The sequence below is a fragment of the Haliotis rubra genome, unplaced genomic scaffold (genome assembly GCF_003918875.1).
Source record: "Haliotis rubra isolate DU_JTF1 unplaced genomic scaffold, ASM391887v1 Scf550, whole genome shotgun sequence".
Lineage (NCBI taxonomy): Eukaryota > Metazoa > Mollusca > Gastropoda > Lepetellida > Haliotidae > Haliotis > Haliotis rubra.
Window position 1 is genome coordinate 119,307 of NW_025767247.1, and position 23,356 is coordinate 142,662.

Below are 23,356 nucleotides of genomic sequence, written 5' to 3' on the forward strand. Positions count from 1 at the left end.
TATAGCAGCTGGACAACATCGTGTGTGTTTGTGTGTGTCTGTTGTATGCCTTCCTCAAGGCAGTGATGTGGTCCAGGTCTGTGGTGCCACCTTGATCCAGCAGCTGGACAACATCGGTGTGGTGTGTCTGTTGTATGCCTTCCTCAAGGCAGTGATGTCATCCAGGTCTGTGGTGCCACCTTGATCCAGCAGCTGGACAACATCAGTGTTTGTGTGTCTGTTGTATGCCTTCCTCAAGGCAGTGATGTCGCCCATGTCTGTGGTGCCACCTTGATCCAGCAGCTGGACAACATCGGTGTGTTTGTGTGTGTCTGTTGTATGCCTTCCTCAAGTCAGTGATGTCATCCAGGTCTGTGGTGCCACCTTGATCCAGCAGCTGGACAACATCGGTGTGTTTGTGTGTCTGTTGTATGCCTTCCTCAAGGCAGTGATGTCATCCAGGTCTGTGGTGCCACCTTGATCCAGCAGCTGGACAACATCGGTGTGTTTGTGTGTCTGTTGTATGCCTTCCTCAAGGCAGTGATGTGGTCCAGGTCTGTGGTGCCACCTTGATCCAGCAGCTGGACAACATCGGTGTGTTTGTGTGTCTGTTGTATGCCTTCCTCAAGGCAGTGATGTCGTCCAGGTCTGTGGTGCCACCTTGATCCAGCAGCTGGACAACATCGGTGTGTTTGTGTGTCTGTTGTATGCCTTCCTCAAGGCAGTGATGTCGTCCAGGTCTGTGGTGTCACCTTGATCCAGCAGCTGGATTTCTGTTGAGTGCCTTCCCTGTGATCAGTTCTGTCTGAATGACCTGACACAAGATTTACAATTTTAGTGCAAATATTGATATATCAAACATGGTGCATATTTCTCAAGAGAATTTCCGTTACATTTAAATAATGTTTATGTTATCAGCCAGCCAAGACAATATACTCCCAACTGTGTTTTGAACAAGTCATAGTAAAATTCCATCTTGTGTGTTTTGCTTGTCTCATGTTTTATCTTCAGCTGTTCCTCAGAATGTACTAAATATTTGTACCAAGCCACAGAGGTGAGAGCCTTTTAGACTTTGTCTTCAGCTTTTGTACATATGGAAATAAATATATATTAGCATTAATTTGTTGCCAACTTCTCACCTACATAGCACATTACAGGTCCAACACAGGGTGCTTATACAGACACGTAACCATCACGCCGATAACCCGGCTGTGATACCCCACAGGGGTACAATGTCTGAAGCCCATTTCCGGTGTCCTCGCTGTGATAGTGCTAAAAGTGGTGTAAAACTAAACTCACTCCAACACAGGGTGCATACACACACAACCATCCCAGGTCTACTTGATTGACTGGGTGTGAGACAAGGGCTGAATCCCAGCACAGAACTTGCAGTCTACAACTGGATCAACATATCCATCTCAAAAGACCAGTTTAGAAAAGGTATTTATTCACATAATATATACATTGATTAGAAATGTACAGAAAATGACGTTTATGCTGACCCCATTAAAGGGTTTACAATACATTTTCTCAATATTATTGAGACACGGCTGTGGATCCTGGGTTAACTGCTGTCCACTATCAGCTCACATGCATCAGCTCCCTCACAACTAAGGACGTAAGTACAGATTCATCACCACTCAATTCTTGTGATTGGGCCCTTTGACCAATAACATTGGAAATGTCTTTACAAACAGAAAAGTTCAGTCAGTACTCCGTCCTAATTTTAAAGATATCAGTAGGTGTGAAGAAAGCAGTCACTTCCATGGTGCTGAATATATATATATTTTTAGTTTTGTGTAACCAGTTTCCAGAGTCTAAACAAATGTGTCCCCCCGCTTGGCCTGTCCCTACTTCTTGAGCAGCATACTTCTGAAGTCTGCATTACTCATCCCAGCTGTTAACCTGTCAGACTGCTGCTGTCCATTGGCAGAGTCGGCACTGATGGTGGACGTCTTGGGCGGGGCTGAACCTTGCTTTACAGATCTTGGGACTAACGCAACCTGAGTCCTGACCTTGCCTCGCCTGAAATGATGTTTAATAGTTTGATGGGTATATGTTAGCAAAACTTATGGCAGCACTGAAAGGTGATTTACTTGAGTCAGTAATGTAGCCAACCGTCGAGTAATCATCTGACTTACTATCTTGACATAATGGTATATTTCTCAGCATTATTCACCACTTTTGATTATTCATGTGTCAGTATCTATATAAGTCTAGATTATTTATTATGTTTTACAGATTAAAGATAATATGAAACAGAAAGGGCTCGGGTGATCCTGGCAGATCAGCTCAGGGCCCTCGCCCCCTCTAACCCTCTACACGCAGCCCAGACAGCGAATGGGACTTCTCTCAGGCAACACTGCCTAGTCGAACCCACCAAGATCTTTTCGGAGAATATGTAGACTCCCCAACACTGCAGCCTTCTGCATTACCCAGAGTGTCAGAAGGGCTGTGTTCCTGGTGGAGAACCCTGGCACTCTCCTGATCAGGAGGTACCAACCAAGGGCACCGAGAACAATGGGGAGCCTGACGATGTTCAAACATGTGATAGGGTGGAAGTTTTTGGGATCAGTCAAGTCTCCTTTTTTGGGAAGGAGTATTGTGCGACCTTTGCAGAACCATGGAGGAACATCATCTGTGTCCACGAGAGTATTGAAACAGTGAAGTAATGGTGTTTGGACACAGGGGAATAGTTTCCAGTAATGCCATCAGGCCCTGGCTGTGTATTAGATTTGGACTTTTTGATAACACTTTTCAGGCAATCTGGTGAGATGTAACAGACAAACGACCTAGTTACTTTCTCATGCATTGCATGGTCATAATCAAGGACCCATGGTGCCTCAAGGTTACAGTCGCTGGGTACAGACCACAACTCTTTCCAGAACCTTTTATTGGCATCCATGGGAGGCTGCTTATCATGCTCACCATCACCGTTTGTTTATTATTTCTAAAAAGTTTATTTTGTTTGATGAATTTATTTTTCTTTTCACATTTTTTCTTTCTCTCAGTCCAAACCTATATTTTTGCCTTTAGGGAATTGACAATTTGGAGAAGTATCTTTTCTTTCGTTGTCTTATAGAGTAATTTTAATTTTCGCCAAATTGACTTTTGTCGTTAAGATCATCAGGGAATCCCATGTCTAAACAGCTCTATCCAGGAAATATATTTTCTAGTTTCCGTCAGTTTTACTTGAAACCGTTTTTTCTTTGGTGTATTGTTCTTAGTATAAGATGAGGTTTCTTTGGAAACCATGTGAAGTTTCTCCAAGGCTCGAGCGGCAGCATAGACACAGCAGTTAACTTCATGTAATGAACAGTCCACAGAAAGTTTCATAGAAATAATGTCATTTAATAAATTAATTTCATTTTTGGGAAAAGATTCACTTGTTTCCTTCATTGGTCTCCGTTTTTCTAAAGGAATGTCAGATATTTCATCATAAATAGAATAAAAAAAAATATGCACAGGATTTTCTGAAAGATCTGGAACTGAGGAAGAGGAAGAGTGAGGATCCAAAATTTCGGGGCCAATTTGCTCCATGCTGGAAGAGCTTCCACCAGGATGAGGAGAGAGGTTAACGCGGACATCCATCAGAAGTTTTGGGTCTGCTGCCGCCGGAATTGATCTCGGAGATTTTGCTCCGTCAGGAAAGCATAATAGGGCATGGCATTGTCCCAATGCAGCTTAAACGACTTGCCATTGATGCATTTATTATCAGGCCATCCTGTCGCTCTCGCACACTCTAGTAGTAGTAGATGGTTTGACCAAGATATCCTTGGCGGGGTTCTGTGCCTTCCCCTGGGGCAAGTCCCATCTCCAGTGTGGTTGGTTTCATTACCGGAGAAAGGCTGACTGGGCTGCAGAGTTAGGGCTAATCCCCCGAAGCTGGTTTTCTTCTAACTGGGTGATATACATTTAGTTCAAGGAATAAAAAATTCCCTTATCTAGGTCCACCACAGAGTGGCGTACATCATCAGGCCCTATTTATTATTAACAATTGACCTGGAATATTTACAGGGAACTGGGTGAACCACATATCTACTAACAGTTCAGTTCCTTTCTTGCCACTTCCCAGGGACAGTGTATGTGCCTCCCTCCATGTGTCCGGCTGTTTGCGAGGAGGGGGGTTGCTGATAGCCACGTTGATTGTATGCTCCCCGACCAGGAGTCCGTCTGTCTTCATCACAGCCTGTGCTGCCTCGTCCTTACAAGCATGGATATAGCATGTGAAAACAATCAACCGATAATTGCGAGGAACAAATTATCTCAGAAACTTATAGAAATAGTCACTATGAAATGCTGATTTTACAATACCCTGTAGATCTATGACATTGGTTACGTATAGGAGAAAACACGCCCCCAAGGTAGGCTTTACATTCTCTACCAAAACCGAGGGGAAGTGTTGTCCCTAACGTATAAACCGTCAATGATGGATAGTTATTATGTAGATGATCATTTAATGAAGCTACATAACAATAACTAATGCGTAAGTAAAATCAATTTAATGACAGTAACTATAAATAGATAGTTCAACTTCGTTGGCTCGGTGGCCGTGAGGTAGAGCTTCCGCTTATTAACCCGATAGATGCGGTTCTATTCCTGCTTGGGAAAACATTTGCACTTTGAAGTTGATCTTGGACGATATTTTTCAATTGATTTCAAACACTCATATATCATTTTAATGTTCATGTTCATATAGAGTTAGGAAAAAGTAAAACCTGAAAGCAAACGAAAACCTCAAATGCAGTTATTCGGGAAAATAAGAGATGCTTAATATATAGTGAGAAGCACACTTCAGGTTTATATTTAGGATGAGGAGATACTGCAGCACTGAGATTAATTACTTCCCTTACCTCTGTATGGAGCTCTACATACGTGATGCCTCTCTAAGATTGGTCGCCTTCACTTACCTCTGTTTCGAACTCAACATATGCGATCCCTTTAGACGTGCCATTCCTGTAGGTTACAAGACGAACTTCCTTCAACTTGCCATGCTGGGGAGGAACCACGATTAATTAAGGATCATATTGGACATTATGCCATTTTGTGACTGAACTTCTGTGATGTAACAAACATAACAGATTAACAAGAGAGGAAAATCATAACTGATGCAGGCCTGTAGCGGTGAACCCCATAAATGTTGCTGCCCACGTACATCAAATGTACAAAGTGAATGTTATGCATATGACTTAATACAGGTGGTGGATATAACACATACACATATGACTAATTAATTATTGTCTTGGAGACTGGACTCACCTGCTTGAAGATGTTGGTGACAGCTTCCTTGTTGCAGGTAAATGGGAGGCCTTTCACAAACAGTTTGTTCTTTTCAATCTCTGTTGCAAACTGAAACAGTGAAAGTTTTGTTTGCTTGTTTAACATCCAGCAATAGTCCAGCTGTTAACACCGCCCTCAGCAATAGTCCAGCTGTTAACACCGCCCTCAGCAATAGTCCAGCTGTTAACACCGCCCTCAGCAATAGTCCAGCTGTTTCAGCAATAGTCCAGCTGCCCTCAGCAATAGTCCAGCTGTTAACACCGCCCTCAGCAATAGTCCAGCTGTTAACACCGCCCTCAGCAATAGTCCAGCTGTTAACACCGCCCTCAGCAATAGTCCAGCTGTTAACACCGCCCTCAGCAATAGTCCAGCTGTTAACACCGCCCTCAGCAATAGTCCAGCTGTTAACACCGCCCTCAGCAATATTCCAGCTGTTAACACCGCCCTCAGCAATATTCCAGCTGTTAACACCGCCCTCAGCAATATTCCAGCTGTTAACACCGCCCTCAGCAATATTCCAGCTATATGGCAGCGGGCTGTAAGTAATCAAGTCTGGACCAGACAATCCAGTGATCAACAATGAGCATCGATCTACGCAGTTCGGAGACTATGACCAAGTAAACCAAGTCGTCCGTCCTGACCACCATATTGAAATAAAAGCCAGTAAAAATGTTTCACTGCCAAAATGAGATGAATATTCAAATCTTGAAGAAATACTTTACTGTTTGAAGTGTTATGTTTATGTAAAGTGAAGCTAATGGTGGAAAGGAGCTAATGGTCGACAGGAACAAACCAGGCTATTGAGCACATAGTTTAACAATATACTTGAGAAATTATTGACCTTAAACTGTGCTTTAGACTTGGAGGTTGATCGGTCTTCACACTTGGAGACAAACATTGGCCGACCTTCAATCAACTCGCGGTCTTGTTTCAGAGCTTCCAGGACACAAAACTGAAAATACATGAGGGGAAAAAATGAAATCTACATCACCGATATCAGTCACAGAGTTCTACATCACAGCGGGCAAGATCACAGAGATGTACACCACAGAGATGTACACCATGGAGATGTCCATCACGGAGATGTACACCATGGAGATGTCCATCACGGAGATGTACACCATGGAGATGTCCATCACGGAGATGTACACCATGGAGATGTCCATCACGGAGATGTACACCATGGAGATGTCCATCACGGAGATGTACACCATGGAGATGTCCATCACGGAGATGTACACCACGGAGATGTCCATCACGGAGATGTACACCACGGAGATGTCCATCACGGAGATGTACACCACGGAGATGTCCATCACGGAGATGTACACCACGGAGATGTCCATCACGGAGATGTCCACACCATGCATACGGAGATGTCCATCACGGAGATGTACACCACGGAGATGTCCATCACGGAGATGTACACCACGGAGATGTCCATCACGGAGATGTACACCACGGAGATGTCCATCACAGAGATGATGATACACCACGGAGATGTCCATCACGGAGATGTAGAGACCACGGAGATGTCCATCACGGAGATGTACACCACGGAGATGTCCATCACGGAGATGTACACCACGGAGATGTCCATCACGGAGATGTACACCACGGAGATGTCCATCACAGAGATCACGGAGATACACCACGGAGATGTCCATCACGGAGATGTACACCACGGAGATGTCCATCACGGAGATGTACACCACGGAGATGTCCATCACGGAGATGTACACCACGGAGATGTCCATCACGGAGATGTACACCACGGAGATGTCCATCACGGAGATGTACACCACGGAGATGTCCATCACGGAGATGTCCATCACGGAGATGTACACCACGGAGATGTCCATCACAGAGATGTACACCACGGAGATGTCCATCACACAGACGGAGATGTCCATCACGGAGATGTACACCACGGAGATGTCCATCACGGAGATGTACACCACGGAGATGTCCATCACGGAGATGTACACCACGGAGATGTCCACCACGGAGATGTACACCACGGACATGTCCACCACGGAGATGTACACCACGGAGATGTCCACCACAGAGATGTACACCACAGAGATATCCATCACAGAGATGTACACCACAGATATATCCATCAGAGAGATGTACACCATAGATATATCCATCAGAGAGATGTATACTTAGGAGATAAAGATGTGGGAAAAATCAGGGATATAATTGAAATTATAATAGCTCTAAATTTCATTTAAAACCCAACGCCAGCGTGGCGTGAGGTTTTAAATGAACAATTTAGAGCTATTATAATTTCGTTATGTACCTCTGATTTTCCAACACAGTAGGTTTATCTCCATTCTACCATGACAATTTTATGAACAATTTCAGGTGGAGCTCTTTCTTTGGTTACGAGTCAATACATTGAAGCTGCCTCGCATTCCAATCTCAAGTGGTATGGCCCGAAACGGGTGTTTGGTGGCAAACCGTCAATGACTAACAAACTCAAGATTCAGTAATAACAAATCACGTTTTGTTTTTTCAATGCATTAATCACCAATCATTAACTGATAAGTTGGAAAACATATATCAAATAAGTTTAAAAAGCTTGGTTCACATTTGAAAATTCCACCGTACACCCTTTCCCCACCAGAATAGTGGCAGCAACCTCATGGCCTTGACCTTTTCTCGAAGTCATTGTTTACATTTGGAAAGATTCGACAGGAGAGCCTCTGACAGTTTGCGCAAGGTTAACCTGATTGTATGACTGAGATAGTCTTTGATATCTAATTACTGGTACTGGTACAAACTTTAAAGAACCAATAAACTTTGTTTTTTGCTACTCTTTTAACCATTACATATGAAAGATTTGTGGTTAGTCTTATGCGGAACACCAAATTTATTCTTTAAAAACTTGTGGTTAATTAATACCGAGCGATTAAAAGTGGCCAAAAAGTCGCCTGCTTCCCTCTCGCCCGCCAACGAAACCACAGACAGGTTACGTAACTCTGTCGCCAGAGCACTGCATTGACGTCATATGAGGAACGATTTTCAGTTAGTTGTATAGAAAATGTGTAGCACGCTCATCATTTTGATGATTTTCGACATCAACGATTTACATGCCAATCGCTGCTTTGTCGCCAATTGCTCCTAGGGGTCGGCGATGGTGTCCCCATGCACATATTTCCACAGGACCCCCGCAGTTTCGTGCTAAATGGGTTATGTTTTGAGAGCGGTTTAGCGGCGTTGTGGAAGCCTGAAACAATATCTTACTTGTGTTCAGATCGCTTCACGGAAGTTAAAGAATCAAAAATACTTACTAGTTGTAGTAAAATATGCATATGATTGATGACCATAAAGATTTTCTATGACACAACTTGTAACATAACGATTTCTTCCTCGGAAGTGAGGTTGTGGTCAAGTAACAATAATATTTTAAGTAGTATTATATTGACACCCACCTTGCTGCCACGAGAGAGAAATTGTTATGTTATACGCTATGTCATGCAAAATCCTATTGGCTATCAATAAAATACATATTTACTACCAGTAGAAAGTAGTCTTGATTTTGTAACTCGGTGAAAACAAACCTAAATACCATTTATCCTCAGACTGGCGGATGTTCCCGACAGGGCGCCGCCATTTTTAAAAATAAAAAAATCTGTTAGAATTAATGAGAGTTTGTTTTCATCAAGTTAGAAAATCAAGACTACTTTCTACTCGTAGTTAAATATGTATTGGAATCATAACCAAACGGATTTTGCATGACACAACTTATAACATAACGATTTCTTCCTCGGAAGTGAGGTTGTGGTCGAAGTAACAATAATATTTTAAGTAGTATTATATTGACACCCACCTCGCTGCCACGAGAGAAATTGTTATGTTATACGCTATGTCATGCAAAATCTTCGGCGTTCAATGTTAATGCATCCTCCGTTACCGGATCAAGATCAGTGGCGATATCGTTGACGAAAGCTGATAATAAATTTAACACGGAAATTTTGTAGCAGTCTATTGCTGGATCTATTCTGACATAACATAGAATCAACGTAAACATATTTGTTTTTGCTGAATTTTTATTCGGAAAGCAGACGATGTTTTGATCTTGTTCGACTGAATATTTGTTTCCATGCTTTCGAAGTACTTTTGTATGTATAAACACCTATTGCTGTGATTTACGCAAGTAGTGAGTCATGCCCGTCATTGCTAAATCCATCTTTAAAGACATATGTGTAATTTCCGACAGTAAAATCGCCGTAATTTATCGATGCATCGGTAGGTTGTTTGGTGTCCGCCATGTTAGTGGGCAGACAAAAATAGTGCATTACCGTAAACCATGTATGATTGAGCACGGAAAACAGAGACCTGTATAACGTGATTATATACCTCTGAATGACTTTAATTAACCAATCACAATCCAGTGTTTACTGAAGTCATGGAGGAATATAGATATATCCATCACAGAGATGTACACCATAGATATATCCATCACAGAGATGTACACCATAGATATATCCATCACAGAGGTGTATACCATAGATATATCCATCACAGAGATGTACACCATACAGATATCCATCACAGAGATGTACACCACAGAGATATCCATCACAGAGATGTACACCATAGATATATCCATCACAGAGATGTACACCATAGAGATATCCATCACAGACATGTACACCATAGAGATATCAATCACAGAAATGTATACCATAGATATATCCATCACAGAGGTGTATACCATAGATATATCCATCACAGAGATGTATACCATAGATATATATATATATCAGAGATGTACACCATAGAGATATCCATCACAGAGATGTACACCATAGAGATATCCATCACAGAGATGTACACCATAGAGATATCCATCACAGAGATGTACACCATAGAGATATCCATCACAGAGAAGTACAACATAGAGATATCCATCACAGAGAAGTACAACATAGAGATATCCATCACAGAGATGTACACCATAGAGATATCCATCTCAGAGATGTACACCATAGAGATATCCATCACAGAGAAGTACAACATAGAGATATCCATCACAGAGATGTACACCATAGAGATATCCATCTCAGAGATGTACACCATAGAGATATCCATCACAGAGATGTACACCATAGAGATATCCATCACAGAGATGTACACCATAGAGATATCCATCACAGAGATGTACACCATAGAGATATCCATCACAGAGATGTATGCCATAGAGATATCCATCACAGAGATGTACACCATAGAGATATCCATCACAGAGATGTACACCATACAGATATCCATCACAGAGATGTACACCATAGATATATCCATCACAGAGATGTACACCATAGAGATATCCATCACAGAGATGTATACCATAGATATATCCATCACAGAGATGTACACCATAAAGATATCCATCACAGAGATGTATACCATAGATATATCCATCACAGAGATGTACACCATAGATATATCCATCACAGAGATGTACACCATAGAGATATCCATCACAAAGATGTACACCATAGATATATTCATCACAGAGATGTACACCATAGATATATCCATCACAGAGATGTACACCATAGAGATATCCATCACAGAGATGTATACCATAGATATATATATATATATATATCAGAGATGTACACCATAGATATATCCATCACAGAGATGTACACCATAGATATATCCATCACAGAGATGTACACCATAGAGATATCCATCACAGAGATGTACACCATACATCTCTGTGATGGATATCTCTATGGTATACATCTCTGTGATGGATATCTTTATGGTGTACACTATCTTAAGTCAATGTTACAGCACAGAAGGTACGATTGCTATGAGAAAATTTACTATAGCTTTGTCAAACCATTGAGATCTCCATCACACAGATCTTCATCACACAGATCTTCATCTCCAAGACTGGCTTCAGAGATCAGTAGAGATTATCTCCCTCCCTATTCCATATCATGCCCCGTATCATCCCGAGACGCCCATATCTGACTGTAGCCGTTAGGTCGAGGGATGATACGAGACAAGATATGGAAAAGGGAGGGTCATATTCTTTTTTTCATTATATACTAACCATGTAAGAATCTATCACTTTGAAAACCTTTTATACCCAACAAAAAAACTCCTCGAGCAAAGTTTATTCAACATTAATTCAACAATTGTAAATGTCATTTTTCTTCTTGTGTTTTCGTTTTTCATATTTTTAACATACTTCCATGTCTCAATAAATTCATCCGAAGGAATGTTATCCCACTCCACTAATTCATCTAGTTCCAACAATCTATTCACTCTCCTACCCAGAGCTCCATCAGTCTATTCACTCTCCTACCCAGAGCTCCATCAATCTATTCACTCTCCTACTCAGAGCTCCATCAATCTATTCACTCTCCTACTCAGAGCTCCATCAGTCTATTCACTCTCCTACCCAGAGCTCCATCAGTCTATTCACTCTCCTAACCACTACCCAGAGTTCCATGCTAAGTCATCACTGCGCTTGAGTGTGCATCCGATCACCTGCCTTTTCATTTAAGTTTGCCGCAACTAAAATCTGACGTCATTTTCATGACATCAGCGTATTGTGTTACGTTCCATGACGTCGCATGCAAAAGGGATCAGATATCGGTTATCTTCCCCGCTCGGAGCAGAGAAGATATGGGTTATCCTGAGATATGGACCCAACAATTTCGCCAATATCGGTGTAGCAAACAAATAAATATACGGGGAAATTATTACCTTACTAAGTGATAAGTGTATCCTACAGGTCTACGACTCTACGTCATAGAGGCCTGCATCACAGCGATCTACACCAGAAGTTATTACTGTACTAATTGATAAGTGTATCCTACAGGTCTACGACTCTACGTCATAGAGGCCTGCATCACAGCGATCTACACCAGGAGTTTAAATATATTGAAACCCAGATCTCACCTCATCCTTGAACTCAATGTATGCAAAGCCCTTTGATTTTCCTTTGTAATTTCGAACCAATCGCATATCTGTGATTTCTCCACACTGAAAACAATGCAATGCTTTTAAATGAAGCAGGTCAATCTGTTGATATGCTGAATGAGTCACATGACCCATAACTGTTTCATATACTTGCACGTGACTGACACAAGTCTTCATGAAATGTCTGATATAGTTATACGTGACTGACACAAGTCTTTTCAAGAGTCTGACATAGTTATACTTGACTGACACAAGTCTTCATGGAATGTCTGACATAGTTATACTTGACTGACACAAGTCTTCATGAAATGTCTGACATAGTTATATGTGACTGACACAAATCTTCCAGGAAATGTTTATATGAATTTACAATCGACATACACACCTTGATAAACATTTCTTTGATTACATCCTCTTCCAGATTGTAAGAAAGATTGCTGACAAAAATTGTTCGGCTGTCCTTGGAAGAATCATGCTGAACAATAATACCGTGGCCTTCATCTGTAAGAAAGAGACAGTATTCTACATATCACCTACAACAGACAGTATTCTACATATCACCTACATCAGACAGTATTCTACATATCACCTACAACAGACAGTATTCTACATACCACCTACAACAGACAGTATACTACATACCACCTACAACAGACAGTATACTACATATCACCTACAACAGACAGTATTCTACATATCATATACATCAGACAGTATACTACATATCACCTACATCAGACAGTATACTACATATCACCTACAACAGACAGTATTCTACATATCACCTACATCAGACAGTATTCTACATATCATATACATCAGACAGTATACTACATATCACCTACATCAGACAGTATTCTACATATCACCTACAACAGACAGTATTCTACACATCACCTACATCAGACAGTATTCTACATATCACCTACAACAGACAGTATTCTACATATCACCTACAACAGACAGTATTCTACATATCACCTACATCAGACAGTATTCTACATATCACCTACAACAGACAGTATTCTACATACCACCTACAACAGACAGTATACTACATATCACCTACAACAGACAGTATACGACATATCACCTACAACAGACAGTATTCTACATATCATATACATCAGACAGTATACTACATATCACCTACATCAGACAGTATACTACATATCACCTACAACAGACAGTATTCTACATATCATATACAACAGACAGTATACTACATATCACCTACAACAGACAGTATTCTACATATCATATACATCAGACAGTATTCTACATATCACCTACATCAGACAGCATACTACATATCACCTACATCAGACAGTATACTACATATCACTTACAACAGACAGTATACTACATATCACCTACAACAGACAGTATTCTACATATCACCTACATCAGACAGTATTCTACATATCACCTACATCAGACAATATTCTACATATCACCTACATCCAGACAGTATTCTACATATCACCTACATCCAGACAGTATTCTACATATCACCTACATCAGACAGTATTCTACATATCACCTACATCCAGACAGTATTCTACATATCACCTACATCAGACAGTATTCTACATATCACCTACATCAGACAGTATACTACATATCACTTACAACAGACAGTATACTACATATCACCTACAACAGACAGTATTCTACATATCACCTACATCCAGCCGGTATTCTACATATCACCTACATCAGACAGTATACTACATATCACCTACATCAGACAGTATACTACATATCACTTACAACAGACAGTATATTACATATCACCTACAACAGACAGTATTCTACATATCACCTACATCAGACAGTATTCTACATATCACCTACAACAGACAGTATTCTACACATCACCTACATCCAGACAGTATTCTACATATCACCTACATCATACAAACTGATGATCATACAAACTGAACTTGTTCATGTAACCAACAAGTTGGGTGTTTTCTTTACCTTTTGACTTCTTGGTGGGGGGTTCTCCCTTGTAGCCCGGTGGTGGTTCCCCTGTAAACCCTGGGGGCAGGGGAGAGTTGACCTCCTGCTGTAACTAAAACCAGCAGACAGTCAAGACACGAGCACTTGGTTACATTGTCTTAAGTGTCATTGCAAGACGTGAGAGCTATGTTACACTGTCTTAAGTGTCATCGCAAGACGTGAGAGCTACGTTACACTGTCTTAAGTGTCATCGCAAGACGTGAGAGCTACGTGACACTGTCTTAACTGTCATCGCAAGGCGTGAGCGCTACATTGGGCGTGAGAGCTACGTTACATTGTGTTATGTGTCATCGCAAGACGTGTGAGCTACGTTACATTGTCTTAAGTGTCATCGCAAGATGTGAGAGCTACGTTACACTGTCTTAAGTGTCATCGCAAGACGTGAGAGCTACGTTACATTGTGTTATGTGTCATCGCAAGACGTGAGAGCTACGTTACACTGTGTTATGTGTCATCGCAAGACGTGAGAGCTACTTTACATTGTCTTAAGTGTCATCGCAAGACGTGAGAGCTACATTACACTGTCTTAAGTGTCATCGCAAGATGTGAGAGCTACGTTACACTGTCTTAACTGTCATCGCAAGACGTGAGAGCTACGTTACATTGTGTTATGAGTCATTGCAAGACGTGAGAGCTAAGTTACATTGTGTTATGTGTTATGGCAAGATGGGAGAGCTGGTTTACATTGTGTTGTGTGTTATGGCAAGACGAGAAAGGTGGGTTACATTGTGTTATGTGTATTGGCAAGGCGTGAGAGCTGGATTACATTGTGTTTTGTGTTATGGCAAGACGTGAGTGCTGGGTTACATTGTGTTATGTGTCCCAGCAAGACGGGAGAGCTGGGTTACATAGGGGTAGAGGGACATATAGAGGTAGAGGGATATATAGGGGTAGAGGGACATATAGGGGTAGAGGGATATATAGGGGTAGAGGGACACATAGAGGTAGAGGGACATATAGAGGTAGAGGGACACATAGGGATAGAGGGACATATAGGGGTAGAGGGACATATAGAGGTAGAGGGACATATAGGGATAGAGGGACATATAGTGGCAGAGGGACATATAGTGGTAGAGGGACATATAGAGGTAGAGGGACATATAGTGGTAGAGGGACATATAGAGGTAGAGGGACATATAGAGGTAGAGGGACATATAGGGTAGAGGGACATATAGGGGTAGAGGGACATATAGAGGTAGGGCACATATAGTAGAGGGGGTAGAGAGGGACATATAGGGGTAGAGGGACATATAGAGGTAGAGGGACATATAGAGGTAGAGAGGGACATATATAGGCAGAGGGACATATAGAGGTAGAGGGACATATAGAGGTAGAGGGACATATATAGAGGTAGAGGGACATATAGGGTAGAGGGACATATAGTGGTAGAGGGACATATAGGGAGTAGAGAGGGACATATAGGGGCAGAGGGACATATAGGGGTAGAAGGATATAGGGGTAGAGGGAGATATAGGGACACATAGAGGGACACATATAGGTAGAGGAGACATATAGGGGTAGAGGGACATATAGGGGTAGAGGGACATATAGGGGTAGAGGGACATATAGGGGTAGAGGGAGATATAGAGGTAGAGGGAGATATAGAGGTAGAGGGACATATAGGGGTAGAGGGACATATAGGGGTAGAGGGACATACAGAGGTAGAGGGACATATAGGGGTAGAGGGACATATAGGGTAGAGGGACATATAGGGGTAGAGGGACATATAGGGGTAGAGGGACATATAGGGGTAGAGGGACATATGGGGGTAGAGGGACATATAGGGGTTGAGGGAGATATAGAGGTAGAGGGAGATATAGAGGTAGAGGGAGATATAGAGGTAGAGGGACATATACAGGCATAGTGACCCATAGGGGTAGTGGCACATACAGAGGTATGGAGATACCCTGCATGTTGTGAATGATTTCTAGTCACCTTTCTCTTCTGACCTGCCTGCATCTCCACCTGAGACTTGTGTCCCGTCTTGTGGGGTTTGTGCTGCTGTTTGTGTTGCTGTTGGTGTTGCTGTTGCTGCTGGTGATGTTTGTGCTGCTGCTTGTCAGCTTTCTTCATTATAATCTTGGCAGATTTCTGATTCTTCTGCTGCTCTTCCTGCATTGCTTCCTTCTCAGCAGCCTGAAACACCAGAGTGAGTGAGTGAGTGAGCAAGTACACCACTATAAACTGAGTCAATGTCAAACTTGTTTCCATGGAAACAGGAAACAAATTTATTTCCTTAAAATCTGTAAATAGCAAAAGGCACCATTTCAGTTAATAAATGTACCAGGTTTGGTTGAAAAATCTTTCAAGTGCTCCGGAAACGAAATTATACCCCTTCCTTTTGAAACAAATTCTTTCCATGGAAATCAAGAAAACCATACATGCCAAAAATATGCAAGTAGCAAAAGGCACCACTTCTATTTGATATATCTATTTGTTGATAGATATTGAGGGGCTTTGGAGATACGCTTGGGAAACAAAATGATTAGAGGTACATGTAGGTGTACAAGAACATGTAGGTGTACAAGAACATGTAGGTGTACAAGAACAGATAGGTGTACAAGAACAGGTGGGTGTACAAGAACATATAGGTGTACAATGACGTTCAGGGGGTACAAGAACAGAAAGGTGTACAAGAACATATAGGTGTACAAGAACAGATAGGTGTACAAGAACAGACAGGTGTACAAGAACATATAGGTGTACAAGAACATATAGGTGTACAAGAACAGATAGGTGTACAAGAACAGATAGGTGTACAAGAACAGACAGGTGTACAAGAACATATAGGTGTACAAGAACATATAGGTGTACAATGACGTTCAGGGGGTACAAGAACAGACAGGTGTACAAGAACAGATAGGTGTACAGTGACGTTCAGCGGGTACAGGGACACAGGCCATATACCTTCTCTCTTCTCTCGGTTATCCTCTTCATCTGTGCTTCACACTTGACTACTGCTTGATCATACAACTCAAGACTTCCTGTAATGAAGGACAAGTTGATCATATGTTACACCGTACATTGTATATCCTTACACTACATCGTGTCAAAGTAGAACCACAGTATCCCCCTAGAAAGCAGACATTCATCGGGCCCTTTCGCCCCAATTCTGCCACCATGGCCCCCCACAAAAAAACGGGTCAAATTTCAAAGTGCATTAAAAGGAAGTGTGCTGATTGGTCTAATTGGTTGTTGAGTTTCAAGGCAAGTAACGCTGTCGCAGAACATAGCGATGAAGGTCAATTCGCGTGAAGTATGATAAGAGTTTTGGCATTTCACCAAGTTTTTCGAGCTGTTTCGCGGTGACGAGATAATATTCATGCATGACCTCATCTACGCTGCTGTACATTTGTTCTGTGTGACCTTCTCATGTGAGTTGCAAGTTTATCAAATCAGTTCTCTGTATTCTTTTCTGCGCATACTCAGCTTGTTTGCAATTTTTCAACCGCGATATCGCGTCTTTTACGTCCAGCCGCTAACTCCCCTGCATTTGATATTTGTAATTTAGAATAAAGATAATTGCTACCCACAGATGTGAGGGCATTTACTAAAAAGCTCCACCAACCATCAAGGCAATGGTAGCCATTATTTTGACAAAGTATGTCATATATTATAATAAAGTATGGCAGCACTACTTCAACACGTCAGCACTACTTCAACATGTTTTCTGGGATTATCCTTGTCTTGGTTAGCTAGGCCTAAATCTATAACATGCATACTGATATTGTAAGCAGTCAAATCTAGCTTGGCCAATTGTGATTTGATCATTTTACTTTATCATGCATAGCCTATAGCTAGGCCGGTGACAACAGTTGCATGATAGGCATTGTTTACGAACATTTTTCCATCTGGAGTAGACATGTTTAATTATAACATAATATGTGGATTTACCTCTAATTGTCCATATGGCGGAGGGAACTTTTCATTTTGCTCCGGGTCTTGGTTCTAATGACCATGGTTTAAAGACCATACCGCTGCAGTGATAACAACGGTTGTTGTAATTACGTACAGGACCCTTTGTTAACCCGGCCGTCTATGTGTTTATCTCTGGCTAAACCATCGTTTTACCAGCGGCTACTTCTTTAGGATTCTTTAGTTTCTTCGTGACCCTTATCCGAAATGCTTCACATTCGTGCTTCACGGCTGATTGTCTAGTAGAATAGGAAGTAGAGCCCAAGCTATATCGGTGGATATTTGCGTTACAGCTGAACGTCTTGTTTTTGTCATTTCAACTCCGAGTCTGCTTTCATATCTCACGTACAGTTTCAGCAGGCATTCGATAAATTTTATTATCTTACCTTCATGTAAAATACTTAATTTCATTGGTCACTGACAGTTTAACAAGTTTCCGTTGGAAAAAATATTACCCGCTGCCACGGTAACTGCCAAGCTCTCCGCAGAGAAGCAGAAGCGCCAACAATGGTATTGCTTCATAATATGACGAATGCAGTGCCCGGAGTTCGATCAGCTGTTTTTGTGTTCACTTTGTACAGGTTTATTTTACTGACTTTCACTGCTTTATTTAAGCTATTTAATACATTGAGTGGTTTGCACACTCGCCTAACGGCTCGGGTGACACTGCTACAAAGAGGCGTACATCAGACCGTATTAACCGAGGGAGAAGCAGACAACTTATATTGGTTGCTAGATTTTCACACAAGTATTATTTGGTCTTACCACCAATGACTAGCACCGCTAGTTTATACCGCATATCCGTGCCTCCATTCACGGACACGGGTCCATTTGCGGACTTATCATTTTCCTTCGTGTTTTCAGATAACATTTGTTCGAGCAGGTCTTCACACTCCACCTTATAATAAATTAATCATTTTCTAAATCTAACATAGCAAAATATTAAATAACCATCACATAATGAGAAGGCAAGACATATTAATGTCAGGTACCAAAGAACAGGTATTTGAACAAGGTATTTCAAAACACACCATGGTTTATTTAAGTTAATGTGGATAGAGAGACTAGAGATGAAACAAAGCTCTACACATTTTATTGAAGTCTTTCTCAGAGATGCCCCAACAGAAGACGTTGATCGTTTTAGTGGGTTACAAATACGATGGGGTGAAGTGCATGGACACCCAACATTGTTGCATTTATATACAGCCAGGAACAATCACCTTGACAAGCCTTGCAGGGGGGGGGGGAGCATTGTTATTGAAGAACCTAACATTTCACTCTGGATTTTTTTCTTATCTTATAATGTGAGCCTAATAAGCTTTAAGTGTTGCCGGAGAACTATTTGAAGACTATTTCATAAAATATATTATAAGATGGGATAATACCCCGCAACTGATGAAGTACAGTGCACTCTGTCAAACTCAGACTCTGTCTTTCTCAGATTTCTGTATAAAGAGGACTGAATGCACGGTCCCGACGTAATCCTTCTTTGTTGTCATAATAAAAAAGTTCTGTATCTCGGACTCTCATTATTTCGGATTTCGGACCAAACTGTCGGCCCGATAAGGTAGTTACATGTAAAAACATTGCTATATAATTCTGACTGAGCAGGAAGTCCGCTTGGCCAATAAACCTTGAATAAACATTCCGTTGATTGGTTTGTGTATTTTGTCTTATTTACTTAGCAGGAAGTCCGCTTGGCCAAGACCGCGTGGTCTAGCGGTGAACGCTTATTTACCTTTGATGCGACTAACACCAATTGTAAACTATAATTGAAGATTGAGTCGGCGAGAGCCGAGATGTCACTTGTCAGTGACTTGACTTACATTACATGATCGCACAAAAAGATGGAAATAGTAATTTTATATGTACGTTTGACAACTTTTATGAATGTCGTTGTTGATTTTATTCATTAGTTTATTCAATTTATTTAATGAATTCCTTGAAACATCGTTACTTTGCTCTTTGACAATGTTATTGTGGACCCGCTGCCGAAGCAGGTGTCCGAGAATCGTTGTTTTCAATAACATTGCGAAAAATATATGATATATATGATAAATTGAAATTTAATAAGTGTTTTCAGACATTGTGAAAAGAGATAGAATCTGTGTACTTCGGACTACTGTATAATTCGGACTTTTTAGTCGGTCCCAAGCTGGTCCGAATTAGACAGAGTGCACAGTAGCCTTAAAAAGTTGACAGATTTCGTTTACAACAAATAAGTGAAATACAACATCAGCTAGAAAATGAGTGTGATTCAAGATTCTCATCATATACAAAGTACCATAGAGATGACACTGCGCTTTACCAGCTAGCATGGGGCTTGGTGCGTCCGGTGTAGGCTTAGTATCAACTATAATGATCTTGACAGAGTTGACACTGCGCTTTTAGCAGCTAGCATGGGGCTTGGTGCGTCCGGTGTTGGCTTAGTATCAACTATAATGATCTTGATAGAGTTGACACTGCGCTTTTAGCAGCTAGCATGGGGCTTGGTGAGTCCGGTGTAGGCTTAGTATCAACTATAATGATCTTGATAGAGTTGACACTGCGCTTTTAGCAGCTAGCATGGGGCTTGGTGCGTCCGGTGTTGGCTTAGTATCAACTATAATGATCTTGACAGAGTTGACACTGCGCTTTTAGCAGCTAGCATGGGGCTTGGTGCGTCCGGTTGGCTTAGTATCAACTATAATGATCTTGACAGAGTTGACACTGCGCGCTTTAGCAGCTAGCATGGGGCTTGGTGAGTCCGGTGTTGGTTTAGTATCAACTATAATGATCTTGACAGAGTTGACACTGCGCTTTTAGCAGCTAGCATGGGGCTTGGTGCGTCCGGTGTTGGCTTAGTATCAACTATAATGATCTTGATAGAGTTGACACTGCGCTTTTAGCAGCTAGCATGGGGCTTGGTGCGTCCGGTGTAGGTTTAGTATCAACTATAATGATCTTGATAGAGTTGACACTGCGCTTTTAGCAGCTAGCATGGGGCTTGGTGCGTCCTGGTGTAGGTTTAGTATCAACTATAATGATCTTGACAGAGTTGACACTGGCGCTTTTAGCAGCCAGCATGGGGCTTGGTGCGTCCGGTGTTGGTTTAGTATCAACTATAATGATCTTGATAGAGTTGACACTGCGCTTTTAGCAGCTAGCATGGGGCTTGGTGCGTCTGGTGTTGGTTTAGTATCAACTATAATGATCTTGATAGAGTTGACACTGCGCTTTTAGCAGCTAGCATGGGGCTTGGTGCGTCCGGTGTAGGTTTAGTATCAACTATAATGATCTTGACAGAGTTGACACTGCGCTTTTAGCAGCTAGCATGGGGCTTGGTGCGTCCGGTGTAGGTTTAGTATCAACTATAATGATCTTGACAGAGTTGACACTGCGCTTTTAGCAGCTAGCATGGGGCTTGGTGCGTCTGGTGTAGGCTTAGTATCAACTATAATGATCTTGATAGAGTTGACACTGCGCTTTTAGCAGCTAGCATGGGGCTTGGTGCGTCCGGTGTAGGCTTAGTATCAACTATAATGATCTTGATAGAGTTGACACCGCGCTTTTAGCAGCTAGCATGGGGCTTGGTGCGTCGGTGTAGGCTTAGTATCAACTATAATGATCTTGACAGAGTTGACACTGGCGCTTTTAGCAGCTAGCATGGGGCTTGGTGCGTCCGTGTAGGCTTAGTATCAACTATAATGATCTTGACAGAGTTGACACTGCGCTTTTAGCAGCTAGCATGGGGCTTGCGGTGCGTCCGGGTGTAGGCTTAGTATCAACTATAATGATCTTGACAGAGTTGACACTGCGCTTTAGCAGCTAGCATGGGGCTTGGTGCGTCCGTGTTGGCTTAGTATCAACTATAATGATCTTGACAGAGTTGACACTGCGCTTTTAGCAGCTAGCATGGGGCTTGGTGCGTCCGGTGTTGGCTTAGTATCAACTATAATGATCTTGACAGAGTTGACAATGCGCTTTTAGCAGCTAGCATGGGGCTTGGTGCGTCCGGTGTTGGCTTAGTATCAACTATAATGATCTTGATAGAGTTGACACTGCGCTTTAGCAGCTAGCATGGGGCTTGGTGCGTCCGGTGTTGGCTTAGTATCAACTATAATGATCTTGACAGAGTTGACACGCGCTTTTAGCAGCTAGCATGGGGCTTGGTGCGTCCGGTGTTGGCTTTAGTATCAACTATAATGATCTTGACAGAGTTGACTGGCGCTTTTAGCTTTAGCAGCTAGCATGGGGCTTATGGGGTGCGTCCGGTGTTGGCTTAGTATCAACTATAATGATCTTGACAGAGTTGACACTGCGCTTTTAGCAGCTAGCATGGGGCTTGGTGCGTCTGGTGTTGGTTTAGTATCAACTATAATGATCTTGACAGAGTTGACACTCGCGCTTTTAGCAGCTAGCATGGGGCTTGGTGCGTCCGGTGTTGGTTTAGTATCAACTATAATGATCTTGATAGAGTTGACACTGGCGCTTTTAGCAGCTAGCATGGGGCTTGGTGCGTCCGGTGTTGGCTTAGTATCAACTATAATGATCTTGACAGAGTTGACACTGCGCTTTTAGCAGCTAGCATGGGGCTTGGTGCGTCCGGTGTTGGCTTAGTATCAACTATAATGATCTTGACAGAGTTGACACTGCGCTTTTAGCAGCTAGCATGGGGCTTGCGTGCGTCTGGTGTTGGTTTAGTATCAACTATAATGATCTTGACAGAGTTGACACTGCGCTTTTAGCAGCTAGCATGGGGCTTGGTGCGTCTGGTGTTGGTTTAGTATCAACTATAATGATCTTGACAGAGTTGACACCGCGCTTTTAGCAGCTAGCATGGGGCTTGGTGCGTCTGGTGTTGGTTTAGTATCAACTATAATGATCTTGACAGAGTTGACACTGCGCTTTTTAGCAGCCAGCATGGGGCTTGGTGCGTCCGGTGTTGGCTTTAGTATCAACTATAATGATCTTGATAGAGTTGACACTGCTTTTAGCAGCTAGCATGGGGCTTGGTGCGTCCGGTGTTGGTTTAGTATCAACTATAATGATCTTGACAGAGTTGACACCGCGCTTTAGCAGCTAGCATGGGGCTTGGTGCGTCTGGTGTTGGTTTAGTATCAACTATAATGATCTTGACAGAGTTGACACTCGCGCTTTTAGCAGCTAGCATGGGGCTTGGTGCGTCTGGTGTTGGCTTAGTATCAACTATAATGATCTTGAC

At 42.0% G+C, this 23,356-nt stretch overlaps 2 protein-coding genes across 3 annotated transcripts in view; one reads left to right on the top strand and one right to left on the bottom strand.

Moving 5' to 3' along the window:
• Positions 1-1,099, top strand: part of LOC124253750 (sphingomyelin phosphodiesterase 4-like) — a 74,286-nt gene extending 73,187 nt beyond the window's left edge. Inside the window, exon 19 of the mRNA XM_046687576.1 lies at positions 77-1,099. The gene's annotated coding sequence lies outside the window, so the exon portion shown is untranslated. The remainder of the gene's footprint in view (positions 1-76) is intronic.
• A 310-nt stretch (positions 1,100-1,409) lies between these two features.
• The window catches only part of LOC124253749 (squamous cell carcinoma antigen recognized by T-cells 3-like), a 116,377-nt gene continuing 94,430 nt past the window's right edge, over positions 1,410-23,356 (bottom strand). Inside the window, exons 14-23 of one of the 2 annotated variants that reach the window (XM_046687574.1) lie at positions 17,146-17,222; positions 16,174-16,374; positions 14,197-14,290; positions 12,599-12,714; positions 12,193-12,276; positions 6,101-6,211; positions 5,239-5,328; positions 4,890-4,973; positions 4,026-4,183; positions 1,410-2,004 (exon numbers count right to left, since the gene is read on the bottom strand). In XM_046687574.1, the coding sequence (XP_046543530.1) occupies positions 1,830-2,004; positions 4,026-4,183; positions 4,890-4,973; positions 5,239-5,328; positions 6,101-6,211; positions 12,193-12,276; positions 12,599-12,714; positions 14,197-14,290; positions 16,174-16,374; positions 17,146-17,222 (1,190 nt within the window). In that variant the 3' untranslated portion in view covers positions 1,410-1,829. The other variant, XM_046687575.1, reaches the window with a different exon arrangement.